Source organism: Acanthopagrus latus, chromosome 20 (genome assembly GCF_904848185.1).
Source record: "Acanthopagrus latus isolate v.2019 chromosome 20, fAcaLat1.1, whole genome shotgun sequence".
Classification (NCBI taxonomy): Eukaryota; Metazoa; Chordata; class Actinopteri; order Spariformes; family Sparidae; genus Acanthopagrus; species Acanthopagrus latus.
This window is the reverse complement of record NC_051058.1, coordinates 8,200,581-8,225,810: the sequence shown is the minus strand read 5'-3', so window position 1 is coordinate 8,225,810 and position 25,230 is coordinate 8,200,581. Positions and strand designations below refer to the sequence as shown.

The window sequence follows — 25,230 nt, the reverse complement described above, 5'->3', positions numbered from 1 at the left end:
GAGTGATCAAACTGTAGTGTTTAGTGTCTTTAATGTATTTCCCCTCCTGAAAATCCTTATTGTTTTCCATAAAATATATCCTTTCAACTGTAAACACTGAATGAAAAGATGTGATGCTTTTAAGATTTCACCTTGATTAGGGAGGTCAGTTCATCACATTCAAAAAACACATTAAAGGGGCATTGTGTATTTTTGGAGAAGAAATTTAACTTGGAATTGTAATGTTCACATTATTATTAATGAGGTAATATTACAAAAAAACATGTTTTCCATAACTGAATAAACAAGCTGTTATCAGAGAAAAATAAGGTCATTAGAAAACTGCTTGAAGCCAGAAAAGTGGCAGGGTCCGCCACATATAAACAGAATGAAATACCGCTGTCCTTTAAGGTCAGTTTGTTTATTTTGTTTATTTAGTCCTGAAAATGATGAAAGATAGGTTATCTACATTGTTCCACCATTTAAAAAAAAAATCTGAATAAATATCTTTCTGTTCTGATTGAAATTTCTTCTGTTTTTGGGTGACTTTATCCTCTTATCCCTCCAAGTCAGACATGACCACACTGGACTATTTTCCACAGCTTGGCTTCAGATCCTGCATAAGTAACTAACTTTAAGTAACTGAGTATTGTTCTCTCTCTGTCACCGCCGTCCAGTCCACACAATGCAAAGAGGCATCACAAGACACCTGTTGGATCTGGTTGCTGACATGGCCCGACACTCATATTACGACTCACAGTGCTGGAGAGCGGAGCATTACTCAGGAGCTCTGCACGCACATCCATGGATGCACTTTAGAAAGGTACGGAGTGTGTGCCTGTGCTGGTGTGTTGATCATTTTAGACATTTCCGACTGCACACTAGACGTGTGGGTGGTCACTATCAACTGAGTGTATTTGCAGTCACAGTTCAGGGTTGAGAAGTGTTCCTGAATAATTTTCACCTCATTCATAACTAACAAAGTGCGAGTGTTGCTTGTTGTACATATGAATTCTTTCACTTCCTTTTGTTTATTAGCTTAAAAACATCTAAATTATACTATTTATGCTCAAATGTATAAATGATCTCACAGATGAATATGTTTTATTAACTGTATGAAGAGGCTGAGATAGTTTGATTTGTGTCAGTTTTCAGTCTGCTGTCATGTCACATACAAGTACCCGTCTTGACTGCAGTGTAAGAGGAGAGTTTGATTGAAGTGAACAGGGTCTGTTTAGAGACATGGCCATTTGTGTTTAATTATTCAGTTGGTACCGTACGGCCTGTTTCTTATTGGGTGCTTTGTCACTAATGACAGTTTACACTCCACTAACCCCAGGCTTCCTCTGTACTTTCTCTTCAGCTGGGATGAATTCTCTTTTAAATTTAAAGACTGCCCTCATTTTTGACTTAAAACAAAAATGTGGCTTTTCGCAGTCCCTAAGAACCACTGTTAACAATGTTCTCTTTTCTCCAAACTTAAAGTGAAAGTCTCGCCAAAATGCAACCTAGGCTTTTCATGTGAATGTATAGGAGTCGTTGTATTTGTATTTGTCGTAATTATGCTTTTACACAAAGGTTTGACTCATATACATTAACAAAAAAAGCCTAAGTTGAAGTCGCATTTTGGCCACAGTTTCACTTTAACTCAGATAATGTTACTCTTTAAATGAACTGCTTTTGACTTGTTCTGGTGTTCATTTGTGATAGCCCCCAACGGTTATTCTGGCTGATTTGACCTTTGCTGTGGTTGGGTGAGTTGGGTTCAGTTGTGTATTATGTGAGATCATCAAACTTTTTCTATTTCTGTGAGCAGCATTCACTCTACTGACTCTGTTTTTAGTGCCACCTGGTCCTGACAAATTGATCTCGGTCTTTTGCTGCTAAATGTTTCACTCGGTTCACCAGCTAGTTGCTAACATACCCTTTTGTTGCTGGGTCGATGGAGTGCATTGGGTTTGTAATTGCCCTTTTTGTTAAAACTGCCTGCTGTGACTGGAACCACCTTAACACTTAACAGTAGACAGGTGGTCATTTCTTTCACATAGCACCTTTAGGCTAAATGGATTTTAACTTTTTTTTGAATAATTGTGGATTTCAAAACTCACTCTGGCAGACAGCAATACTTGCTGTTTACTATACAATGCATAGATGACACCAATTTTCATTTTCTCACTTCCACTTTGATCTAAATTCAGCCCCTGATACAGACTGTATCATGACACTGCAGTGTTTTGTCACCCATTCTGACTTACCCCTACATAAAACATGCCCCATGGTATGCACACTTACATGAGTTATGGTTCCACTATAATCAATGTACACAGTCATTGAAGGAGGGGAGCATGTGTTCCTGCAGTATTAATGACGGGAGGGGGGTGGAGGAGAAGATTCAGCTCATAATCCTACTAATCCTACAGGCTAAACTCTTAAATTGCCCCTGCTCCTTCTCAATGGACTGAACATTTCAGCATGCTCACACACACGGACACGCAGAATTCCAGGCAAGCAGACGCTCCAATTAGCACTCATCAGGCTTCCTTTGCATCGACGCAGAGTGATTCTGGGCCAGGAGCGGTCCCTCGGAGAGCCACCTAGCCGAGAGAGGAGGAGGAGGAAAAAGACACATTGGTGTATTTATAGAAAAATGAGGCCTCACAATACCCTTTTTGGAGAGAGAATTATTAAGGAAGCGAGGTGCGCGGGTGCACGCGTCCCAGTTTTCTGATTAACACTGTGCAGGCATGCTGGCCCTCGGATGAATCAGGGATGAGACGCAGGAATAACTCCTTGACACACTCGCAGAGAGACTGCGTTCGCTTCTTGTGCACACTCACGCTTTGCACATGAGGACACGGCTGTTGCTTCAAGGTGGAAGAATGGGGCGATGTTTTGAGTTTGTCACCCTTTCTGTTTGACTTTGGTTTGTAGGGTGATCACGGGGGGAGTGCTTTTTTTGTCATTATATCTGAGAAGACAGATTGGACATCAGGCTGCTAGCAGGCCACCTGCTATCTGAGAGTCAAGATGAAGAAGTTTTTGCAAAACAAAAAGGGCCGATACTCTTTTCGGCAGAGCAAACGGGGCCCTCGGTATCCAGCTAAAGATTTCTGTAAGTCATTTATCAGCTTCGTCCACTGTGTGAGTCCTGCTGTGGTTTTGGAGCACATCATTAGCTTCCAGCTGTGCTATAGGGCTTATGGTTGATTATATTTAGCAAAAGCCAACGTGTCAACATGTGTCATTCTGTATTTGTCATATTACAGATGTTTTTGTCTGTCACAAACTAGTCGAATTAAATCTCATTTTAATAATATAGTGCAAAATTTGGCCTTCCACTGCCTCCATATATGCTACTTTACCTCGTCTATATATAATTATTACACTCTCACTCAGTGGTGTGCTGTGTTACCTTATTCCATAATTACCATTCAACAGGACAGACTTGAATGTGCACTGTGTTAAAAAAAAAAAATGCTGGAGGAACTTTTGTCTCTCAAACTAATTAAGGTCACAATCTGTGCGATGACTTAATTTGATTGGCTGCTGCTGCGTTTGTGAACCAGGTCAGGGTTAGAGAGTGTGTCATGGTTCAGGGTAGAGGGTTACAGAGCTGCACTCCGTAGTACAACTTGAGACACAGGAGGAGAGACAGGGAACGAGTGCCTTGAGTTGGAGCTCAAGCATGCAAAGGATTATTTGATCCAAAGGTTTTTATTTGCAATGTCGGTAGACTTGAATATATTGGCCACCGTGGGTAAGTGTATGCTTTACTTCATGTTTTCCTCTATATTTTTGTCTGCAGCCCGCTCTCTAAAAACCTTGGATTATCCTTTCTTTCTCCCACCTCACCTCACCTTTTTTCCTCCCTTGCCTTTAGTCCTCAGCATGCCGTCGTCCAATCAGGGCTGGCCCGATGAGTTCGGCTTCCAGCTGGGTGGGACCGGACCCAGCTACATCCTGTCCGTGGAGGAGGGCAGCAGTGCACACCTGGCGGGGTTGCAGGCTGGGGACCAGGTCCTGGAGATCGAGGGTCACAATGTGTCGACACTGGGTCCTCAGGCTGTCATCGCCATCGCCCAGACTCAGAAGAACATCCCTCCCAGTATCGGAGTGGTGTCCCGCATACAGCAGGTCGGACAGCCTTTTTTTCTCATAGTCTCCAGTGCTGCAGCACCTTCATTCATTCTCTTTTCTTGTGCCTGTCTCTTTAAAAAAATCCCTGTCTGCTCTGATTGGTCAGCTCCCATAGGTCTGAGGAAGCACCAGTGACCGTTATTCCGAATCAGCAGTGCCGATGTTTTTGCCACTATGGCTGTGCTGGGGACATGGCTGAGGGCATAGACTACTGTAGCACAGAGACACGCTTTATATTCAGAAATCAAATGGACATGGAATGTGTGTAGAGTTAGTCATCATAATACAGTAAACATGTATCGAGAGTGACTTGGGTGTGTTCGGGCTTACTTAAAATTCATATTTATTTTTCCTGCCTTGCAGATGGACATTATACCGGGTCCGGATGGTCGTTACGGGTTCACCATCGTGGGAGACTGCCCCCTGCTGGTCGAGGACTGCTCGCCTTGCTCTCCAGCCGGCCGTGCAGGTCTGAGGGCCGGGGATTATGTCATGGAGGTCAACGGCATCCCTGTCAGGCAGCACGAAACGGCCGCCGCGCTGATCAAGGCCTCCCAGGGGAGGACGCTCCGTTTGGGGGTGCTGTGCCTCGGCTCAAGGCAGAAACACAGCATCAGCATAGAAGACAGTCAGATGGGAGGAGAGGTGGCGAGACTGGACCGTAAACATAAAGCTCTGGAGTTCAACCGGAAGGTATGTTTAGATACACAGCTGAGTGCTGGTAAAGTGCTGTGTATGATTCACTTTAGTTGGGGAGTTTTTTTGTGCAGTTCCTACTGGTCTGAAGTGGGCAAAAATACTGTATTTGAATCTGATGAAGCCTGATTTGCTGTAGGGTGCTTGACACTCACAATGAGCTCTATAGAAATTAAAGAGCTATGCGACCTTTCATTTCATGCTTTGGGGAAAGATTTCAGTTGTTTCCATTGTAACCACACGTTATCCTTCAGCTGGCTTGTTTAGTCACATTATGTCATCCCAGTTGGTATAAATATCCTTCTGACAGCTTGTTTGTTACCCAGTCACATTGTGCAACAACGCAGGTGTCAAACATGAGAGAAAAATGTGGCGTGCTTGCCTCCTTGTGTTGCCAAGGAGATGCTGCTGCTGATGAAATCAGATCAAAGTATCAAAACTTGTATAGAGAACTGCTTATATTTTGAAATCAATGACAGTGACATGGTGACCAAAATATAGATAAAAGATGTCTTTGCAGATGTTCTAGTAATACTCAAGGAGCTAATAATAGGGCATTTATTAGCTCTGCTTAATTGTTCAATATTCAACAAAGTTATGAGTAGGTGTGGAATTTCAAAAAAATAGCCTCTACTGTAACAAAAAAAACTATTGAAATTCTTTGGATGAACAGGAAAACATGTGAATTATAAATACATAAATAAATATATAATGGACTAAGACACGAGAAGACCAAACTCATGTGATGTTACCCTCAGTAAGACTAGTTGCTGCTTCAAAATATAGATGTTAAAGTGTTGTTATGGAAGCAGTCTGGCACTCTATGAGGTCACAGCCTTTTCCCCCCGTTTTTAATCTTTTTACTGACTCATTCTCAAGCTGCTCTGACCCTTTTTAACTGTTCTATCCAATCTCCATCAGGTCGAGCAGATTCTTGGTGACGAGCCTGAAGTGAAAGAGAAACTCTTCAGCGTGCTGAAGCAGTACGCAGCCGAGAAGAGGGTTGAGTGGTTGGCCTCGGTCCTGCCCGACATACTCACCACTGATGAGCACCGACAGCTAATAGCCAGCATCAGGTGAGAGACACACATGACAGGCGTCAATACAACACACTGCCAAACATTGTGTAAGATGTAAGACGCTACTGGTCAGAAGATGACTGAAAATTCTGTTTAGAGCATGATCCTCTTTTTGTTTTAACTTTATTTTAATGTTTTTTAAACGGACAGGGACGGACAGGGTCATCATAGCTGATGACAATAGGTGAAATGCTTGAAATAACTTCAGACTTAAATGTAGTTCCCGGTTTTTACAGTATTTTTCAGGTTTTGTAGTGACACGTCTCAGAGCAAACATCAGTGTTTTCATGAGTTAGTATACTGGAGAGCATCATTCTTGTTTCCTTCCTGCTACAGCAACCCAGCCCTTGAAACCATGTGAGAGTTGCTACCCATTGACCAAAAAAAGCATTATTGGGGGCAGTCTGAGACTCATCATGTCTTCATCCTTTGTTTGAACCCTCCTGTCATCCTGTGCTGTCAAACTGTCAATTAAAAGTGCAATATGTAAGATTTTAACTTAAAACATTCAATCATCAGCTAAAATTATCAACAGAATTAGAAGAAACGTCAGTTTTGAAGTTCGGTGAAAGACGTCTGTGTATTTCGAAACATCTATTTAAGTTGGATTGCTAACCAGAGAGCCATAGCGGTCCATCTCCTGTGCTGGCGGTTTAAGAACAAACTGGTGATATGCTGCCCCTTATTTGTTTGGTGTATTAATTCCACAGGTGGCCAATTCACATACATTCTGCACCTTTAAAGCCAAAGTACTCCAAAATTGTTGCGTTACCTTCCTGGAACAGACTGTGATCCAAAGATAGTTGCAAATCCTCCAGTGTTGCATCAGTTAGTACTCTCACTCTTATTATACTCTTAGTATTGTATCCCCAGTGAAAAGTAAAATAATCTGCAGGGATTTAATTCATAATGACAGCATAAACAGGCTTCCCCTGTTGGTCGCACTGCCACGGGATGGTTGAAATGGGGTCTCGTCTGCTGCCAGCCATGTCAGAGCTACTTTTTAGGTTTAGGTGGGCCCCATCTGCCACCCGGTGGGTAAATCCACACTGATGCTCCAAGTCGCTTAAGTGTCATCAGCGTTAGTGAAACTGACATGGAGGTGGCCTCAAGCTTGGAATTTTTAGGGGTAAATGAGGATTGGCAGCTGATGAGCCCAAGACAGATTGAGATGAGTACTCTGGTGTTCATGCTGCTCGGTGTCCAGCAGTCCCTTCCAGAAAAAAACAAACAAACAGAAAGGACAAAAAGCTGGCGCTGCAGCCAGCAGGTTATATTTGAAGGTGTGTGGCTGCATGTTTCCACAAAATGGAAGGACAGCATGTGACTGAATGTGAAGAAGCGCTCAGGTAGCCAGAGTTCTGTGTGTGTTGTGGGTCTGTGCCAGAATGACCAGCACTCTTGCCTCTCTCAAAGTCCCCAGGCAGTTTGTCCACAGATTGCACTTCTTCCACAAGTGGAGCCAATCAGACCCCTTTGTTCTCTTACTACGCTGGCTCCCTCCACTACTACACCACTCTGAGTGGTATTAATATACCGTAAGAAGGGTTTCCAGCAGTAGAAGGTCAGCACTGAGGTAGTTTGGTCGGTTCCCTTCTTGAATTGGATTTTTTTCTGCCTTAAATTGGTCATGAATAATTCAAACTCCATCAACTGAGAACTCCTAATCTGTATAATGACGGAAACTCCTATTTGCACCAGCACCAATAATAGTAATAACGCTGTCTCTGTGTTTTTTCATCCCCCACCCACCCATCTCACAACTCTCACCTCTCTCTCCCCCTCTCTCTCGCTCTCTCTCTCTCTCTCTCTCTCTTAGGGGGGTTTGTGTTTTTGCTCTGATAGATTTTCTTCTCATTATTCTGCTCAGAGCTCGTGCTGTTTCCCCTTTCTCTCTCTCGCTCTCTCTATCTCTCTATCTGTGGTGACCGTTTTCCCCTGACACTTGGTAAAGGCAGCCTCCTGCATGCAGCAAGGTCCCACCATATCTTTTATCCCTCTCAGAGAAGCAGCGCAACAGCAGTAGGTGTCACTATTACGTGGTGCAAGTTAGTGCTTTAGTTCATTTCAGGGCTATGGGTGACAGCTAAACACAATGAATTGTCTGGGGTGAGTATACCTTTTCCATTCTTTTCGATTGCATCTTGCTTGTGTCAGGATTTTTATGAAATGCAGTTGCGAGTGCAGGTTTGTGTCCAACCGAATTTATGTATTTTGGTTTTTATACAAAGTGCTATTACTGTGATTACGCATGTGAAGTGGGAGGCAAGTGAATTTTTGATGCAATCCGAGACGGTGCAGGGCGACAGCTGCCGTTGATGTTCAAATGTGATGTTTTTTGCTTCAAAATCCTCTATTCCCCAGCTGTTTTCAAAGCTTTCTTCAAGGCAATTTGGAGCTTTGAATCTTTAATTTATTAATTCATGTAAACAGTCAACAGTGTGTTCATGTATAGTTTAATGTGGTGCGACCACAGTTGGGTGGAGACTGCTTGTCACAGCACAGTTAGGGACATGAAGAAACACTATAGTGCTATTGTCTCCTTGTCAGTAGGATGAGTGATGCTCTGCTTTTAATATGTAATCTCTGCCACGTGTTTGAGGGTGTGTGCCTGCGTCTATGTGTGTTTGTGTGTGTGTGTGTGTGTGTGTGTGTGTGTGTGTGTGTGTGTGTGTGTGTGTGTGTGTGTGTGTCCCTGGGTGCTTTTGGGTTGAATGTTGATCTTACTGAGTACATAAATATTAATTTTAGACTTCATCTGTCTGTGTGTGTTATCTGAAAACAGAAAAGCAATTTTGGCTTTTCTGTTACGAATGATGTCTGACTATTATAGGTACTATTAAAGGGGCAATATGTCTTATTATATAAGGAACTCACAATTGTAATATTTACACTATTACTACGATAATAATAATTTTTGTTATTTCCATAACTGAATAATAAAACTGTTATCAGAGGAAGATAAAGTCCCTAGAGCACTGTTTGAAGCTAGAAAGGTGGCAGGGTCCGCCACATATAAACAAAGTAAAACAGAATGAAACTGTGTTGTCCTTTCAGGTCTGTTTGTTTATTCAGTCATGAAAACAAAGAGAGTTTGTTAATGTTGTTTGTTCAAGTATAAATAACAGTCAATGAGGATCTTTCTCTTCTGATTAAAATGTCTACTCCAAAACTACATAATGCACCTTTTAAGGTCAGGTAGATTTCCTTGAAAGCAGGTATGCTTTTTCAGCTCTGTTCCCACAGTGCATGCTGTGCACAAAGCTTTCTCTTTCAGCAGTGCTGATAATGATGGTGTTTAATCGTGACTTTAGGAGGCAGCTGCTGCTGCTTGTTTGCAACCACTGCTGAGCTGCAAAGATGAGAAACATTAGTGGCTCGCAAGTGCCTTTGCAAATTGTTCGCATTAAAATGGGGGATGAGCAAAAAGAGTACTAAGAGTATTAAGTTGTCTCTTTCCATCAGCATATACATCCATTTATATTTAATAGTAAAATTAGACACTGCTTTACGTTGCAGGGTTTAAGACATGTCCATGCTGATTCATTTTGACTACCATTGGACGGATTACTATTACATTTTCTACAAATATTCATGGTTCCAGCCATAGTCTCGTACTGACTTTGGCTCCTCCCATCTGGGATGTTGACATATTTAGTGTTTAGTGAAACATCTTCCTCAAAATTCAGGACCCAAAGTCACACCCCCCTCAGGATTATTTATATGAACTTTTACTGATTGTCTGACTTTTCATCTAGTGCAGGGTTGCCCAAAGAGGGCCACAGGGTTTGATTTATCTTAAAAGGATGCATAGACATTTCATTTTTTGAATTTTAATGTCAAATTGTAAAGAGAACATATGTAGTGTATTGGTTTCAGCAGTTCATAAGCAGCTTAAAGTGAAACTCCCCAAAATGCAACCTAAGGCATTGAGAACCTTGTTTGTGTGCACAGAGTTTACTAAAAAGGACGTTTTTGAACAACTCACGTTACCAGTTGTTTTTCCGCTCGCTGCCGTCCTACATAAGTGTCGATCTCCGAATGCGACGTAACATGGAGGTGAGATAAGGTGGGCTGCTCCTAAAGCTTAGTACCATGTAAATCCACGGATAATTCCTTGTTTTGTTGTTAATGAAAAACAATATTGACCTTGAAGTTGAAAAAGAAGCCTCATATGAGAAACAATACTAAAATCAAAAGCCAGAAAAGTCACGTGAGATCTCACATAGATAGTTGTTGCTGGAAGACAGTAGCATTCCAACTTTACTCTCCTCCATGATATGTTGCATTCGGAGATCGACACTTCTTGACTGGCAGGACAGCGGGGAGCAGAAAAACAATTGGTAATGTGAGTTGTTCAAAAACTTTCTTTTTAGTAAACTCTGTGTACACAAACAGTGTTCTCTATGCTCGTGTTCATGTGTAGAGACCCTGGTGATACTACCAGCAAAGTTCCAGGTTGTGTCGAGCCTTCTTAGTGTTATGAATATATATATTTTGATACGTATAAATGTACCCATAGCACTCCATTGAAAATGATTTTGACCCGAAAATGAAAATCCAATCAATCTTAAATGTGGCGCTTCCATTGTAATTATGCTTTAAATTAAAGTTTGACATGGGTACATTCACAAAAAGACCCTAGGTTGCATTTTGGCGAGAGCTTCACTTTAAGTGGGCATATGTAACAATTTGGAGCAATTTACATACATGAATTATGTGAAATATGTGAGCGAATTTTGAAGTGATTTTTAAGCGACTGTCCATCAGATGTGCCAGAGATCCACAGAGCCTCTTTAAAATCAAAACCATATCACAGGTACTTTAGACGCTTTCAAAACACCTTACTAAGCTCATACGGTATAGTCAGGTTCTCAGTCACCACCCAGATTGACTCCAGTTTATCTGACGGTAGCTGACAGCAAGCAGGGCTTTTAACCTCCCTTGCTAGTGATGTAAACAACAATACTGCCCCCATGGTCCCAGCCTGGACTGCTAGCAGTGTGGCTAACCAAGCTAGCTAACGGCAGCTACAGTTAGCAGTTACTCTGGTGATCTGCTGCCCCTGTTTGTTTTGACAGTGAATTTGACAGGGGGCCAGTTCCTACATATTGCACATTTTAAATAGAATCCCTCAGTAATCCACTGTGCTGACCTTTTTCACCAAAACAATTTTTAATCATGTACTTTTGACAAGTCCCTGGACAGAGACCAGCAACTCAGTGATGCTCATAGCAGCTTTGGAATCATATAATTATCTTTTTCATTCCACTCGCTTTATCCTTATATGTGGGACCTACCACTGTGCTTCCCTTTTTTGGCAAGAGACGCAGGACAAATAGATTCTCTCCAACACGTTCTCCATTATTTCACACCTCTCAGTATGGGTTCAGCCATGGCATCAGTCTCAGGCTTTTGACATTCAAGCCGTGTCTGGACAGTCGAAATGAAATGAGGTCTCGTCTTTGTGGTTTTCTGCTTGTCATTCCTCCCTTTTGAGAAATCCATCCCTTCCTCCCTGCTTGCTTCCTCCTCCACAATGCTCCGTCAGATAATTATAGATCTCTGTTCTTTATAAATGAGGTCAAATCAGAGCACTCATCTAGTTTCCGAGAGTTGACACGGAAAACTTTTTTGTGATGAGGTTGCTGTTTCAACAGATGTCTGTGCAATCTGGGGTGAATAGCTGCTTTTCTAAGAGCATCATGCTGATTGTAGTGGCTGCACGCACACATACAAACACGTCTTAACACAGACATGAACTGTATTTGCGCGACAGACGGAGACATATTAGCGCCGCGTTAAGAATAGATGACAAATAGCAGGGAAGCATCGAAGGCAAACAGTGAGGGACTGTGTGGGTTGCTACACCTACATCACTACAGAACATTTATAAATATCTCAGGAGTCTGCTCATTGTAGCCAGTCGTCTGTGCTCAGGCAGCACCGTCTCAGATACGTGTAAACCTCAAACCCCATCACACTCTGCAGAGACAGTGACAGCAGGGCCAAGAATATGTGGCCTATATCTTCTACGGAACAGATTTGTTCCAAAAAATGAGACATCCACCATTTCTTAAAGGTGACGGCTCAATGCTGAAACTAATATTGATTCAGCTCGAAAAAAATCTGTGTGTTTTTAAAAGGATAACTGGTATCTGAAAGCCACCATATGTATGTTTGGTAATTAAATGCGAATGTTGCCACCTTGTTGTAATGACAGAAAAAGTACTGTTTTGTGCTGAATTTTCAGTATTATTGAAAATAAGAGGCTTTTGGACTTGCAATTATGTGCTTTGCCTCAAGAAGGAGGCAATATTTGGGGGAAATAATTCTTAAGTAAAACTTAAAGCACTTTCTGCGAGGGGTATCAACACAGCAATATATTGTATCGCTTCCTCTTGCAATATGATAATTATGGTCATTATCATTATTATTACTGGTGCCAAATATCTCTGTTTTTGTATTAAGACATGCAGGCACTCTAAACTCACCAAAGTCAGTTCATGACTCCTTGTGGTGTAAACTTAGACCCTCTGCACTTTTTTAAACATTATTTCCTTTCAGTTCATGTCAACTTTTGTGGAGGTGAGAAACTCATATTACTAACTGCAGTTCTGCTTGCGTTGTGTTGTTGTGGTGCTGAATGGAGAGCTCCTGTAAAGAGCTTAGCAGCACCTTATTGTCTACCACGGTGTAATTTTCGATACTACCACTGGGGGGGCCCAGTTGGAAATGTCTGTGTATTTTCTGTTTGTTTTTGAGTTATATAATATTTTTTAATCAATCGATCTGTAAAGAAACATTTTGCTAAGTGCTGCATCTCCAGTAGAATATACCAGTGGGCTGAACTGAGCTCAACCGCAGTGCACAGCATCTGCATGTTAATACAGACTAGCAGCAAGATTTGGCCGCTGTTTTTCTGGACTGCAGTTTATCGTCTGTGGAGTACATGTCTCACCTTTTGGCAGCAGCCTACGTGCGTCACATGAAGAGATTACTGCCTGAGTTGTTTGTCAAAGAAATGGGAAGCTATCATTCAAAGCCAATGTTGTAACTTTGTAGCCTGGTCAGTTCATATCTAGAGGGGCATAGTCGATATTATCAGCCAGCATCACTGATGTATCCATACCAGTACATGTTTTGACTGATATGTTACACGAAATCGCAATGTAGAATTGCTGAGGAAATGTTTGTTTGTGTTAATGATAAAACAAATAAAGATCAGCAGTTACATTTGATTTCATTGATGTCTGCATGAGCCTCAAAGAGACAGAATTTGTCAAGCTCTGTTTCATCGTTTCTTTTTCTATAGGCCTGTCTCTGAAACTACTGTGCCGAAGAGTGAGTAAGTGGTGTGCAGTCCTTTTTCACAAGTAAGCTCTTCATACAGGCGCACAGTGCTGTTATAACAAGCTGACCTTTAAGTTCCACATGTAAATGAGTTTTCATTAAATGCAACACAGCAGGAACGTCACAGGGCTCAAGGTGCTCTAATTTACCTGAGCATCCTTTTTGATAAAATGCTCAAACAACTCTGGGTAATGAAAAGAACAGCCTCACGTTTGCTGTGAATTTTCTCTCTCTCTCTCTCCGTCTTCCGGTACAATGAGTGTGTCCTAATTGCTTTATTTAGCTGTCAAAGTTGTTTTTATGCAGCTCAATTAGTGACACATGGACATGTACAGTGGAAGCTGTTATCTCTCTCTCTCTCATGTCTCTGTCAGCGGCTTTGTTGCTAATTACTCCACCGGTGCTGTTTTTCACAGGCACCGCTACACCCAGTCTGCTTGTGGCTGATTCATCTGATCAGCAGCAAATCAGCTCGTCAGAACACAACAGACAAGTGTAGGTGGGATTCAAAACGCTTGTTTTGTGCAAATCTGCATTTGAGCTCTGCTCTCGGATGAGGCTTAATGCCTCGGTGATTTATTAAATATGGGATCAAATAATTAACATCTGACTTGTTTGATGTATCAGCTGGGATTTGGGTTTTTTTTGTTTTGTTTTTTTATTCCATTTAATTTGTCCACATTAAATGTTTCACATTTTATGTAGATCAGGTTTGAATAAATCATGTTGCCTTTTTTCCTACTTTAAGAACATGTAAGTACATTGTTGTCAAAATGAATCCTCCAAAAAGATGCGATATGACCGGTTGTCACTTCTCGAAGGGCTAGTTAATTTAGTGGGTTTGAATGTTCAAAGGTTAATTTAAATGACACATACTATGCTCATCCTGTGATGAACTGGTGTCTTGTCCAGGGTATAAATGGTAATGGACTGTACTTATATAGTGGCTTTCTAGTATTAGTAACCACTTACAAATCAAGTCAGCATTCACCCATTTACACACACTGGTGATATAGGCTACTGTGCAAGGTGCCACCTTCTCATCAGGAGCGTTAACCATTCATGTGCACGCATGGCAGGGCCCTGGAATCAAACCGGTGACCTTCTGATTGGTGGGCGTCTCTACCTCCTGAGCCACAGCTGCTCGCCCAATGCCGGCTGGGATTGGATCCAGCTGCCCCACAACCCTGCGAATGTGACAACATGTTTTTTTCGTGTGAGAAAGAGAAGCTTCTGTTGGTTCTGACCGTAACCTTTTTCAAGACCTTTTACGTGAACAAGGCCCTCTACAAAAAAGGCAAAAAAAACCATGATAGGTCTCATTTAATTGTCATTTTACAGCATGATGTAGAATGAGGGATGTAGTATGAAATGTGAGTTGTAGACTTGATGTTGCGTAAGAAAGTTAAAACAATTTTTTATGGTGGAGTTCAGGAGTCTCAGCCTGAGAAGAGAAGCTGCTCTGTAGTCTGGCAGTATGGCAGCGGATACTTGGCAACACATTAGGGTTATGTTTGGTCGGCTACAGTGTGAACTTCCTCACAAGTATTGCTATAGAAAGTGTTTGTGTGGGTGGCTGGTTGTCTTGTCTCCTGGCAGCAGTTTTGATCACTTGAATTAAAAGTGGTTTTCTGTTGTCGGCTGAGCCTTTGTGTGTGGAGGATGACTCCTTTTGTTTTGAGCTGCAGTTCAGGAACAGTCAGTTCCTCACATGGAACAGCACTGACAGTACTCACTTATTCCTCTCTTTGACATTTAGCAAGTGTGGTGTGCCACAGAATGTACATTAAGTCTGTTTAGTAGGGTTGTTTTAGATACTAAATACTTTCTTGGTATTGACCAGAATGCAGTTGTCTGAAAACATGAAAATGCAACACTGGAACTTGTCTGTAAATGTATTAACACCATTTGTCTGGTTGTTGGCCAAGCCATCTCTCCAATAGATAATTGTTAAAGGTATAGTTTGCCATTTTGAGGAATATGTTAATTACTTTCCTACTGAGAGTTAGATGACAAGATTAATACCACTCTCATGTCAGTGCATTAAATATGAACATACAGCCAGGAGCCAATTTGCTTAACTTAGCACAGTGACTAAAACAAGGTGAAAGCTAGTCTGGCTCCCCTGCTTCCTGACACATAAAACCACAGCTGGTTTAAATACTTTTATATACTGCACAGATTAAACAAACAAGATGTAATATGTTAATCAGTGAGATTAAGCAATGCAAATAGAAGGATCTCGCCATAGAAGGATCTTCCCTCCTGTGCTCAGTCTGTGTAGAGTGCTGCAGGGATGTAGGTTAACACAGAAGTTAGCATCGCCCCGATTCCCTCGACAAAAAGCCTCTGGGATTTATCAGTTGGATTTTGGATTATTGCAGAAAATAACATCTGTGGTAAACACAAATTTTATGATAACTACTCAATCGCCACAAGGACAGAGCTAATGTAATTGATCAGTTTACAAGTTGTAACGTAGAAGATAAGTCCTAGTGACGTTTTCTGTCCCTGACAACCTCGGTCGACTCATTTGGCCACTTGTTAGCAACCACCTCTTTGAACGTTTTACAGTCACAGACCTTTTTTAAGTCATCTGTTCAAACAGCCCATTGACTTCAAGATGAGCACTGTGTGTTTATGGTAGACTGTCTCCTTTCTGTAGATTTCTATTTACCATATACACATGAGACTGGTATCAATCTGCTTATCTAACTCTTGGCAAGAAAGCCAGAGTGTGATATAAGACTTAACCGTGCTGCGATACTGGGTTTGTAGGCTCCTGGATATTTGGCACTAGACCCATAACATGGACTTAAAGTCAGCATATCTCACAACATCTCTCTCACAAGTTTACCAACTTAATGAAAATGTAACACTAAATCTATGTACTGCCTCTTTAAGAAAAATAGAAGAGTTCTAGTGTGATGTTTTTTTTCCCTTGTTCGTGTGTTGTTAAAATGTCACCAGCTGAGCTTTTTTATCATGTGATGAAGCTGCTGGAAAAATACCCGAGTGATTGATGTAGTTAAAACCCGTCCAGCTACAGAGTCCTGCCCTTGAATTGGTTAATTATGCTTGTGTTTTACCTCATGGAGCTAAAAAAAATAAAAAAATCTATTTGTTGTGGGTTATGGAATGGTAAAATTGATCAGGTCCGAGATGATGTCGACTTCCTGCTCCGAGCTCACGCTGAAAGAGTGCCACAGAGGTGAGGCGTGGACGGAAGCGTAGGAGAGCGAGAGAGTGATAATGAGATACTGTAGAGTGGGAGAGAGAGAGAGAGAGAGAGAGAGAGAGAGAGAGAGAGATGGCAGTGGAGAAATCCCATGCTCGCTCACTCCCACACCTTTTTCTCTTGCTGTATTCTGGCGCTGATACCTCACGCTGCAGCAGTGAGACCTCCAGCAAGCAGCGAGTGACGCCAAGAGTCTCTCTCCTCAGATCTTTTCTTTCTGGCTTCCTATTTAACTTCTCTTTCTTTCTTCTCTCTGGGGACATCAGGGAAAGACCACCTCATCTGTCCATCACAAGCCTTTATCTCTCCTTTGAATCTGAGACTTGAAGGAGGGAGCCTGTTGATTAAGTGTGACTGTTATTTCAGCAGCGATCGAGTTGATCAACTCTTTTTTTAAATTTCTGCTCTTGCCGGATGTTTAACTTCACTGGAAATCAAAGGTTTTCGGTTGCGGACTCAAAATGGATCGAGGTGGATCTGTGATATAGATCCGTCCTCTTTCCTACTCTTTCTGAGACAATCCTTTGGACAAAAAAGCAAACTAACATCACCCCCTTTTATTTTCCTCACATGCCACCATGTTTACCAGAATCTTCATTCCCAAGAAGCACCGGCAGCGCTTCGACGAGGCCGTGTCCCAGAACGTGATCAACCGACTCTGCCGCAGCAAGAGCATCAGCGAGCCGCAGGGCAGGATCCGGCGCAGTCGGAGCGAGGATCACTCTGATCGCCGTCACGGGTCCAAACGGGCCAGCTCGGTGCCCAGAGATGGAGAACCTGGTGGAAGGGGTGACGCTGAGAGAGACAGGAACTCGAGGAAGTCCATCGCTGGGATACCTCCGCATCCCCCCATCGGACCCAATCAGAGGTAAGCACACATGAATTTAGCTGCGAAATGAAGTGATAATGAGTCTTTTTGGCTTTGTTTCAAGTGTTGTTTACGGTTGGAAACCAGGCTCCCAACAGGTTCATCTCAACACATAATGCAGCCGCCAAACACTTTATTTACAGCCAGAAGCTTTTAAAACTGTGTATCAGATGCATGAAAATGTGGCTTTTTCCCATCCTCGCTGTTTTTCTGTTATCTCCAGATTCTTCTATCATATAGCTCATGTTGCTTTTTTACAAAGTTGCACTTAAACAACTCTAAATCTGTGTTTTTGAGAAGATGTATGTACACACTTCAATTTAAGTTAGGAAGGGCTCAGGCGCATTTTTCATTTAGTGACATAATCAAGTCTTTAACTCCTTAAGAAGCTTGATCTCCTCACCCATTCATCACGTTAATCTTCTACTGTTGTAGAGTCCCTGACCATTTAACCTCTCCCGCTCATTCTTCACACACCAACACGCTGATTACACGACTGTCCCATTAATAACACCACAGTGAAGTGCAGGATTACAGGGGTGGCAGCGCACTCCCACACACCCACACGCTGAGGCTGACAAACGAAGACCCCGCAGATTCATCGGCACGGGAGTGAAAATGTGCGGCTGGCTGAATATGTTAGGGGTCACTTTACGTCATATCAGCAGGTGACACAAGAGCAGAAGCTGATTGTGTCTTATTGAAGAGGTTATGTCATGTGGTGTACTGTGAGTGGCACAGTCAGTAGATGTTGTGCTGTATTCTCTGAATAAACCTCCTCAAGTGTGTTGTATAACACTCTGTCTCAACTGTAGATAGATAGATAGATAGATAGATAGATAGATAGATAGATAGATAGATAGATAGATAGATAGATAGATAGATAGATAGATAGATTAGTCTATCAATATGTATGCTCAAAATCAATCACTATAGATTTTCCATTGTCTATTTGGCACAATGAGCCAGCAGCTGTTGTTGTGTAATCAGTTTGTATCTTATCTAAATGGACTAATAACTGTATAACTAACTGTATGATGTCTAAACAGTCTAAATAATCAAAATCTCTTTGTTTACAACAAACTCAGCACAATTTCATACTGTTTCACTTTGTTTATATGTGGCAGACCCTGCCACCTTTCTAGCTTGAAACAGTATTCTGGGGACCTTGATATTGTAAATCTGGATATTGTAAATTTTACAGTTGTGAGGTTGAATTTTTTCTCTATGTAGTGCTCTTTTAACATAAGCTGGTTTATGCAATGTTAAGGTAAGCTAGCGCAGATGATTCAGACAACTGCGATGCTGTGTTGTGAATGTAATGATAGGGGTAAGGTGGAATGTGTAATATAGTCGGTAAATGTTATCAGTAAGACTTTTGATCTGTTTGAGGTTTTTTTTTTCGTAAAAAAAAGATACATCTCTGATTCCAACTTCCTGAATATGAATATTTTCTAGTTTCTTTACTCCTCTATGAGAGTAAAATGAATATCTTTGAGGTGGGGAAAGGCAATACAATTACAAGGACCTCTTCTTGGGAATAAATAAGGACATGCGAGAATATAATCAACAGATTTTTATTTAATCATGAAAGTAATATGAAACCATGTGAAAGAAGTGCTGCTGCCGTAGAGTAATGAGAATCAGGAAAAGCCTTGAGCAGCCTGATAGTTATGGACACTCCAGGCTGATGCTGCGGCTCTTTTTTAAGTGGCTGCACATCCCAACACAATACACACACACACACACACACCAACACATGCAGCACCCAAATCCCCTCTGCATTTAGCTCGTCTTACATAATCAGCCAGTAACCACAGCCATCACACAACGAATCTGTCTGTTTTCCCTCCCATCTTTGTCTCTCCCTGTCTTCCCCGTGTTTACATGGAGAGACAGTGTTGCCTTCAGTCGTTTCCTCGGCAACGCATGGTGGATCGGCAGCACTAGTCTCTTAATTTTGATGTAACGGGAGGTTCCACCATGTGCTCCTCCACTGTGGTGAAGGAGAGCAAAGCACCACCATCAGCAAAATGTCAAAGCTTTTTTCTATGATGAGTCTGTCCTGAATTATTTTTCTTTAACACCAGAAGCTGGAAAATAAAACAGAGAAGAAAAAGAAAAAAGAAGGAAAAGAAAACAACCATGTTTGTCAGTCTAAATCACAAAATCAGGTTGCAGGAAAGACGAGCGTCATATCCCCACTTGTTCAGACTCCCACGAGCAGGAAGTGACAAATGAAAATAAAAGTGAAGCACAACAACAGCCCTGTAAACAGCAGAGACAGCTGGGCCTCCAGTCCATTCACAGAGAGGCCGCTAAGCATCAGCGTCGCTAAGTGACGTCACAGTTGAGGCTGGAGGGATTCATTGGTTAGTGGATTGACGACAGTTGTGAAACCTGATTAATGATTCAGTCAATCAAATATGGAACAGTCACTTTTCAGGTGTCAGACGTTGTCGCATTTCTCCATTTTACATCATTTTAAACTGAAGATTGGGTTTGGGTTTTGAACTGTTGGTTGGACACTTTAGATTTCTCACACTTTGTTCCCACTTTACAGTCGCCTATTATAGGTACCAACCCTAAATCAATCAACATGGTTGCTTTGAATTAATTTTCCAACCTCTGCTCACCATCTGAGGATGAAAAGATTGCTTTAATTTGTGAATTTATTTTCTGGAACAAAACAACATTATTATTATTATCTACAAACAAAAGAAATCAGCTCAGTTTGTGTCAATAACGGTACAAAAATGAACTTTGTGATTTTGTGCCTCAAAGTCAGAAGAAACATTATTTTTAAAATTTTCACTCAAGTATATTATGTAATTCATACGACAAGTCAGGAACTATTTTCATGACTGTATATCTCACTTCCTGCATTTTATCAGGATCGTTCGTGTCTACAGGGGGAAGAAGAACTTCGGCTTCACTCTGCGGGGTCACGCTCCCGTCTGCATCGACTCCGTCATCCCAGGTACTGCTTCTATATTAAAACCAGTACAGTGTGGTCCTGATAGATGCCTCCTCTTTGTGCTCTGTGTTGGCTGGTGAGGGAGGACGGGCGGCTGCGTTTTATGTGGGTGAGTCTGTTGTGGTGCCAGCCGCTGGGGGTTGAAGGTGATCAGGAGGTGTTTGTGTGTGTGAGTATGAGTGTACCAGGAAGTGGATTCGTCTGACTCACCAATGAAATGTTAAGAGGAAAACACTCAGAACAGGCTGTACTGTTAAGTTACAGCAACTTATAGCAGGCAGGCAGTACTACGCAGTTACATTCAGAGACTTTACACAGACTTTGATCCAGAGTGTCAGCTTCGTCAATATCCTGTTTGAGTTTAACTGATTTTAGGAGTGTATAACTTTTTGAGTTATGTTCATTTTAATGTTCAGTACTGTCAGATCATGCTCAGATAATAATCACATTGTCATGGTACATTATTGTTTTGTAGCATTTAAACATACATGAGATATAAAACAAATAAGGGTGTATGTCATTAACATCATCTAGTTTTGTCATACTTAATATAGTATGCATTTTATATTACAGTGATACACATGATACATGATTATTATCATGTATCATGTGTATCACTGTAATATTTCTAGAAATTAAAACTTACAGCAGCCAACCAAAATATGAAATCAGGTACAACTTCATAGAAATATAAAAATATGCATTTCCACTTTCTTGAGAAGATTGACACCACACTTGCATCAATCCATTTTGTATGAGGATTAAGTTAGCGTTTAGCTTAGCTTAGCTTAGCATAAGCTAGCTCTGGGCAGAGGTAATAAAATCCCCCTGAAAAAAACTCTGAAACTCAATCTAACATTTTGCATTTTTTATATGTTTTACATCTTACTTGTGAATATTTACAGGAATATTTCTGGCATAAGCATCAATAAAAAACACGGAAATTGTAGTTTATGGATAAATCAAACTTGATATGATTCATATTCAGTAGCTTCTTCCCGGTTTACTCTCTTTGTGCTATACTATGTTGGATGCTGCCTGTAGTATTATATTGGATGGGGAGAAAGAGATAATCAGTCTTCTTGTCTAACTCTCACCAAGAAAGTGCATACACTTATTTCCCCAAAATGCCCAATGATTCCTTTAAGGTCATTGAATTGTTCTAGATCATTTCTAGCATCTGTTGTGGATTAAAACAGCTTTTGTTTATAGATTTAGATCAGAACTGAAACAAAGTGAACAACTACAAAGCCCTGTTTATTAGTTCCCTAAGGTCAGTAATTCACATGTTTGTGGAGTTATTTTTTTTTTTTTAATCCGAATGGTGAGTTTACCCTCAGCTAAATGATTTTCTTTGTAGATAAATTACAGCCAGCTGCTATTTTACCAGAGAGATCATTGGCAGGAAAATCAAACACTTATTGCCACTAAGAGCTTTTTGTGAACTATGTTAATTACTTTCATTTTTTAATTTTTGTATGTAAATTCCAGCCGTCAAAATGTTTTTTAATTAACTGTTATTGCTCTCACAAATGAAAGTAGCAGACAAGAGAGGCTATGAATTTGCTGTTAAGAGAATTTGCCAGGTTTGTCTGCGAGGAGGGTGGTGTGTGCTATGTGTGTGTATTTGATGATGACGGCACTGTTCCCTCCCACCATCATCTCCCACCATCATGTGCTGAAGCAGCCAGGGCGGACTGACTCAGTGGGCCTTATGGAGGTTGATATGGAGATAGTGGGGGTGGATACTAGCGTGTCTCTCATCGTGATCTGTACACAGATCCTTTACTGCTAACCAGGAAACCACAAACTCTGTGATTTCAACTCTGTCTCGTGGCCTGTGAATGTGCCCGAACTCACAATCACTATGTTATCACACGAGGAGTTTGTTCCATCCAAATTTCGGGTTATAGAAAAAAAAGACATGATGTTTAGTGTGAGGAGAATTTAGCAGTGAGTTGACAGATGAGGAGGCGATGGTGGACGGGTACAGTGCATTCAGAACAGATTCCACCAGGGATTGTTTTGACAGCGCTGTTTCCTTACGTAATGAGATTTATCACGGAGATCTTGTTTGTTGATGGGCTTTGTTTGGTGCCGTACACAGATTGACAGCGTCAAATTAGTCACCATCCTTCCCTGTTGTGCCCGTCTGTTCGGTGCACCTTGTTAGCTGGTGGTTTTGTGCCAGGATCCATTTTCAATCTGTGATTGATGTTTGATTTTCTGCCATCATTGTCTCCCTCTCAGATAGTCCTGCTGAAGAATGTGGACTGAAAACAGGCGACCGTATCCTCTTTCTCAATGGACTGGACATGAGGTTTGTCTATAGGGGATCACATTACTGTTATTATCAGCAACAGCAGGAGTAGTAGTATTTTTGTCTTTGCATCTTGTCAAAGTTCTTGAACTCAGGAAGTATATGTTGGGCTTGCAGGGCTTTCATTTCACCATCAGAAGCCATCTGCTGCCACTGTGAAAAACGTCTTTTACAATAATCTGTCACAGAGCAGCTTTTATTTGGCTCTGTTGTAGTTTCTCTTGCATCATTATTTCACCACAATTTTTAAATCTTTAAAGCAGTATGTGCATTGCGTCTGTCTCTTGTCAGTCATCCTGAGGAGAAAATCAAAGTCTCAGTCTTGAAAATAACCTTTGTTATTTGTGGTCCAGAGGAAAGAGACAGAATTGAAGGCAGATATTAACGTAGAAGTAATAACATTATAAACCTAATGAAACTAATTTAGGGAAAATTTAACACATGGGCAGATGTACTTGAACAGGCTGAATAATTCAATGTATTGGCAAATACACTCCTTAGCTTTCTTGCAAATAGCTGGATGCGAAGATCAATATCACCCTCATGTCTGTGTACTTAACATGAAGCTACAGCCAGCAGCCAGTTAGCTCAGCTTAGTAAAAAAGACTTGGTAACACCTGGCGAGACTCTGTCCAAAACTCGCCCACCAGCACCTTGTAAGGTCACTACACTTTCATATCATTTGTTCAATGTGCAGAACCTCCATATAAGTGTAAAAAATGACAAGTTGTGGTGTTACGGGGGTTGTGTGCTAGACACTGTGACAATGAGACTCTCAGAGGTAGGTGTGTCTGGCAAAGATGTAGTCTGGCATACAAACCCCATAATAGATTTTGTTACCATTGCACAATGCCAGCCAGCTGTTTGCACGTGTGCTAGGCTACGTTATCTAGCTGCTGTCTGTAGCATCATTTTTAGTGTAAACGGTACTGTCCTTATTCAAGTCTCTGCATTCAGCTCGTAGCTAGCCAAAACAGCTAGCATTGCTCTGTCCAACAGTAACAATATCCACCTACTTCTGTGTGCTGGAAAGGAATCTGGCTGTTTCCTGTTTCCAGCTAATTGACTGCTGGCTCCAGATCATATTTAGTGTATAGATATGAGAAAGTTATTTATTCAAGTTGTCAGGCAGCTAGCAGCTAGCCAAAAGAGCTAGCCTAGCTTCATCCACATTAACAGAATCCACCTACAAGCACATAAAAAATTAACTAATTAAAATGTTATATCTTGTTTTTTGCCCTAAGTAACCGGTTGTGCCTGGAATGTGCTGAAAAGGAATGGAGCAGGGTCGAGCTGTTTGCTTTTTCCAGTGTTTTTACTAAACTAAGCCGGCTGACTGTTGTCTTTAGCTTCATATTTAGAGTACTAACACATGAAACTTATTTAATTATGGGTTAGGGTTAGGGTTCCATGTGTCTGTAAAAACAGCTAGTAGCCGGTGAAAACCGTTCATTTAACAGTAACAAAATCAAGTTACCAGCACCTCTAAAGCTCACTAATTGGCATGTCGTAGCTTTGTTTGTTTAGCCTTTACAAAAGCTCTAAGTGGCAGGTTGTGGTTTTACGGGGATTTATGCACTGGAGAGGAATGGAGCAGGGTAAGCTGTTTCCTGTTGACAGTCTTATAAGCTAATTGGCTGCTGGCTGTAGCTTCCTTATTAGCATACGGACACATGGGTGGTATCAGTCTTCTTATCTAACTCTCAGCAAGAAGGTGAATATTTCCAAACTATTCTTTTAAATTTGAATGTCACTGTATTCTCCTTTAATCATGACATGCGTATCTATGCTGTCAAGTCACAGTATAGCTCTACGACAGTTTGCCTTAAGCGCCTTTACAATCTGTTCGTAACACAACACGCTCTAGCCTGAGACCTGTAGTGTGTATGGGTCGATGCACGTGTACACGAAGCCTTTATGTAAACAGAACTTTTCTTGTGGGAGTAGTTGTAGATATTTCGTGGACTTCACAACTTCTTGACCTTCTGCCTCTGGATTCGCAGAGAGTGAGCGTGGGTGTGCGGATAAGAAATTCAGGGTGGATGAAATGAATTGTACCTATGTGCGCTAAGCAAATACAGTATATCTATCAGTATTTCAGCCAGTATATCTAGTGCTGTGTGAAGAAACATTATTACTCACTCTTCAGCCCTGATATCCACGTGAAGGGAGAACCTCAGAGCCGTTCCCATGGCTGCCTGATTTGATTGGCGCTGTATAATTTTGCTGCTCTCCTTGATAACATGCTCCTGCAGCAGTAGGAGGTGATCAGCAAAACAGAATTATTCACCAAAGAGAGAGAAAGAAAAAAAAGATATGTTGATAATTTCAATGTTGTGAGCGTACAAGAATGGAAGAATAAGATGTTCTCACACTGAACCATAATGTAAGTGTGAAATGAGTCTTGCAGGGTCTTCAAGAGGAGTAGCCATGTTGCTGGACAGATTCAGTGCCTGGAATCAGTGCATTTCACAGTGTAACTTTTTGGCTTTTTATTAACTTTAATGTTAAATTTTATTTTGTTTCTTAGAGATTGGTGATTATGAATCTTTTGCGCAATTTTACAGTTTTCTCTGAATATGA

The 25,230-nt window shown here is 41.3% G+C and overlaps 1 protein-coding gene across 9 annotated transcripts in view; it reads left to right on the top strand.

Moving 5' to 3' along the window:
- The window catches only part of grid2ipb (glutamate receptor, ionotropic, delta 2 (Grid2) interacting protein, b), a 41,596-nt gene that overhangs the window by 722 nt on the left and 15,644 nt on the right, over positions 1-25,230 (top strand). For 6 of the 9 annotated variants that reach the window (XM_037081777.1, XM_037081772.1, XM_037081778.1 and 3 more), the window contains exons 1-7: positions 2,992-3,091; positions 3,860-4,113; positions 4,480-4,809; positions 5,734-5,888; positions 17,072-17,350; positions 20,245-20,330; positions 22,578-22,647. In XM_037081777.1, the coding sequence (XP_036937672.1) occupies positions 3,007-3,091; positions 3,860-4,113; positions 4,480-4,809; positions 5,734-5,888; positions 17,072-17,350; positions 20,245-20,330; positions 22,578-22,647 (1,259 nt within the window). In that variant the 5' untranslated portion in view covers positions 2,992-3,006. Of the gene's footprint in view, positions 1-656; positions 803-2,991; positions 3,092-3,859; positions 4,114-4,479; positions 4,810-5,733; positions 5,889-7,773; positions 8,001-17,071; positions 17,351-20,244; positions 20,331-22,577; positions 22,648-25,230 lie in introns of those variants that run through there. The other 3 variants (XM_037081776.1, XM_037081779.1, XM_037081775.1) reach the window with 2 other exon arrangements.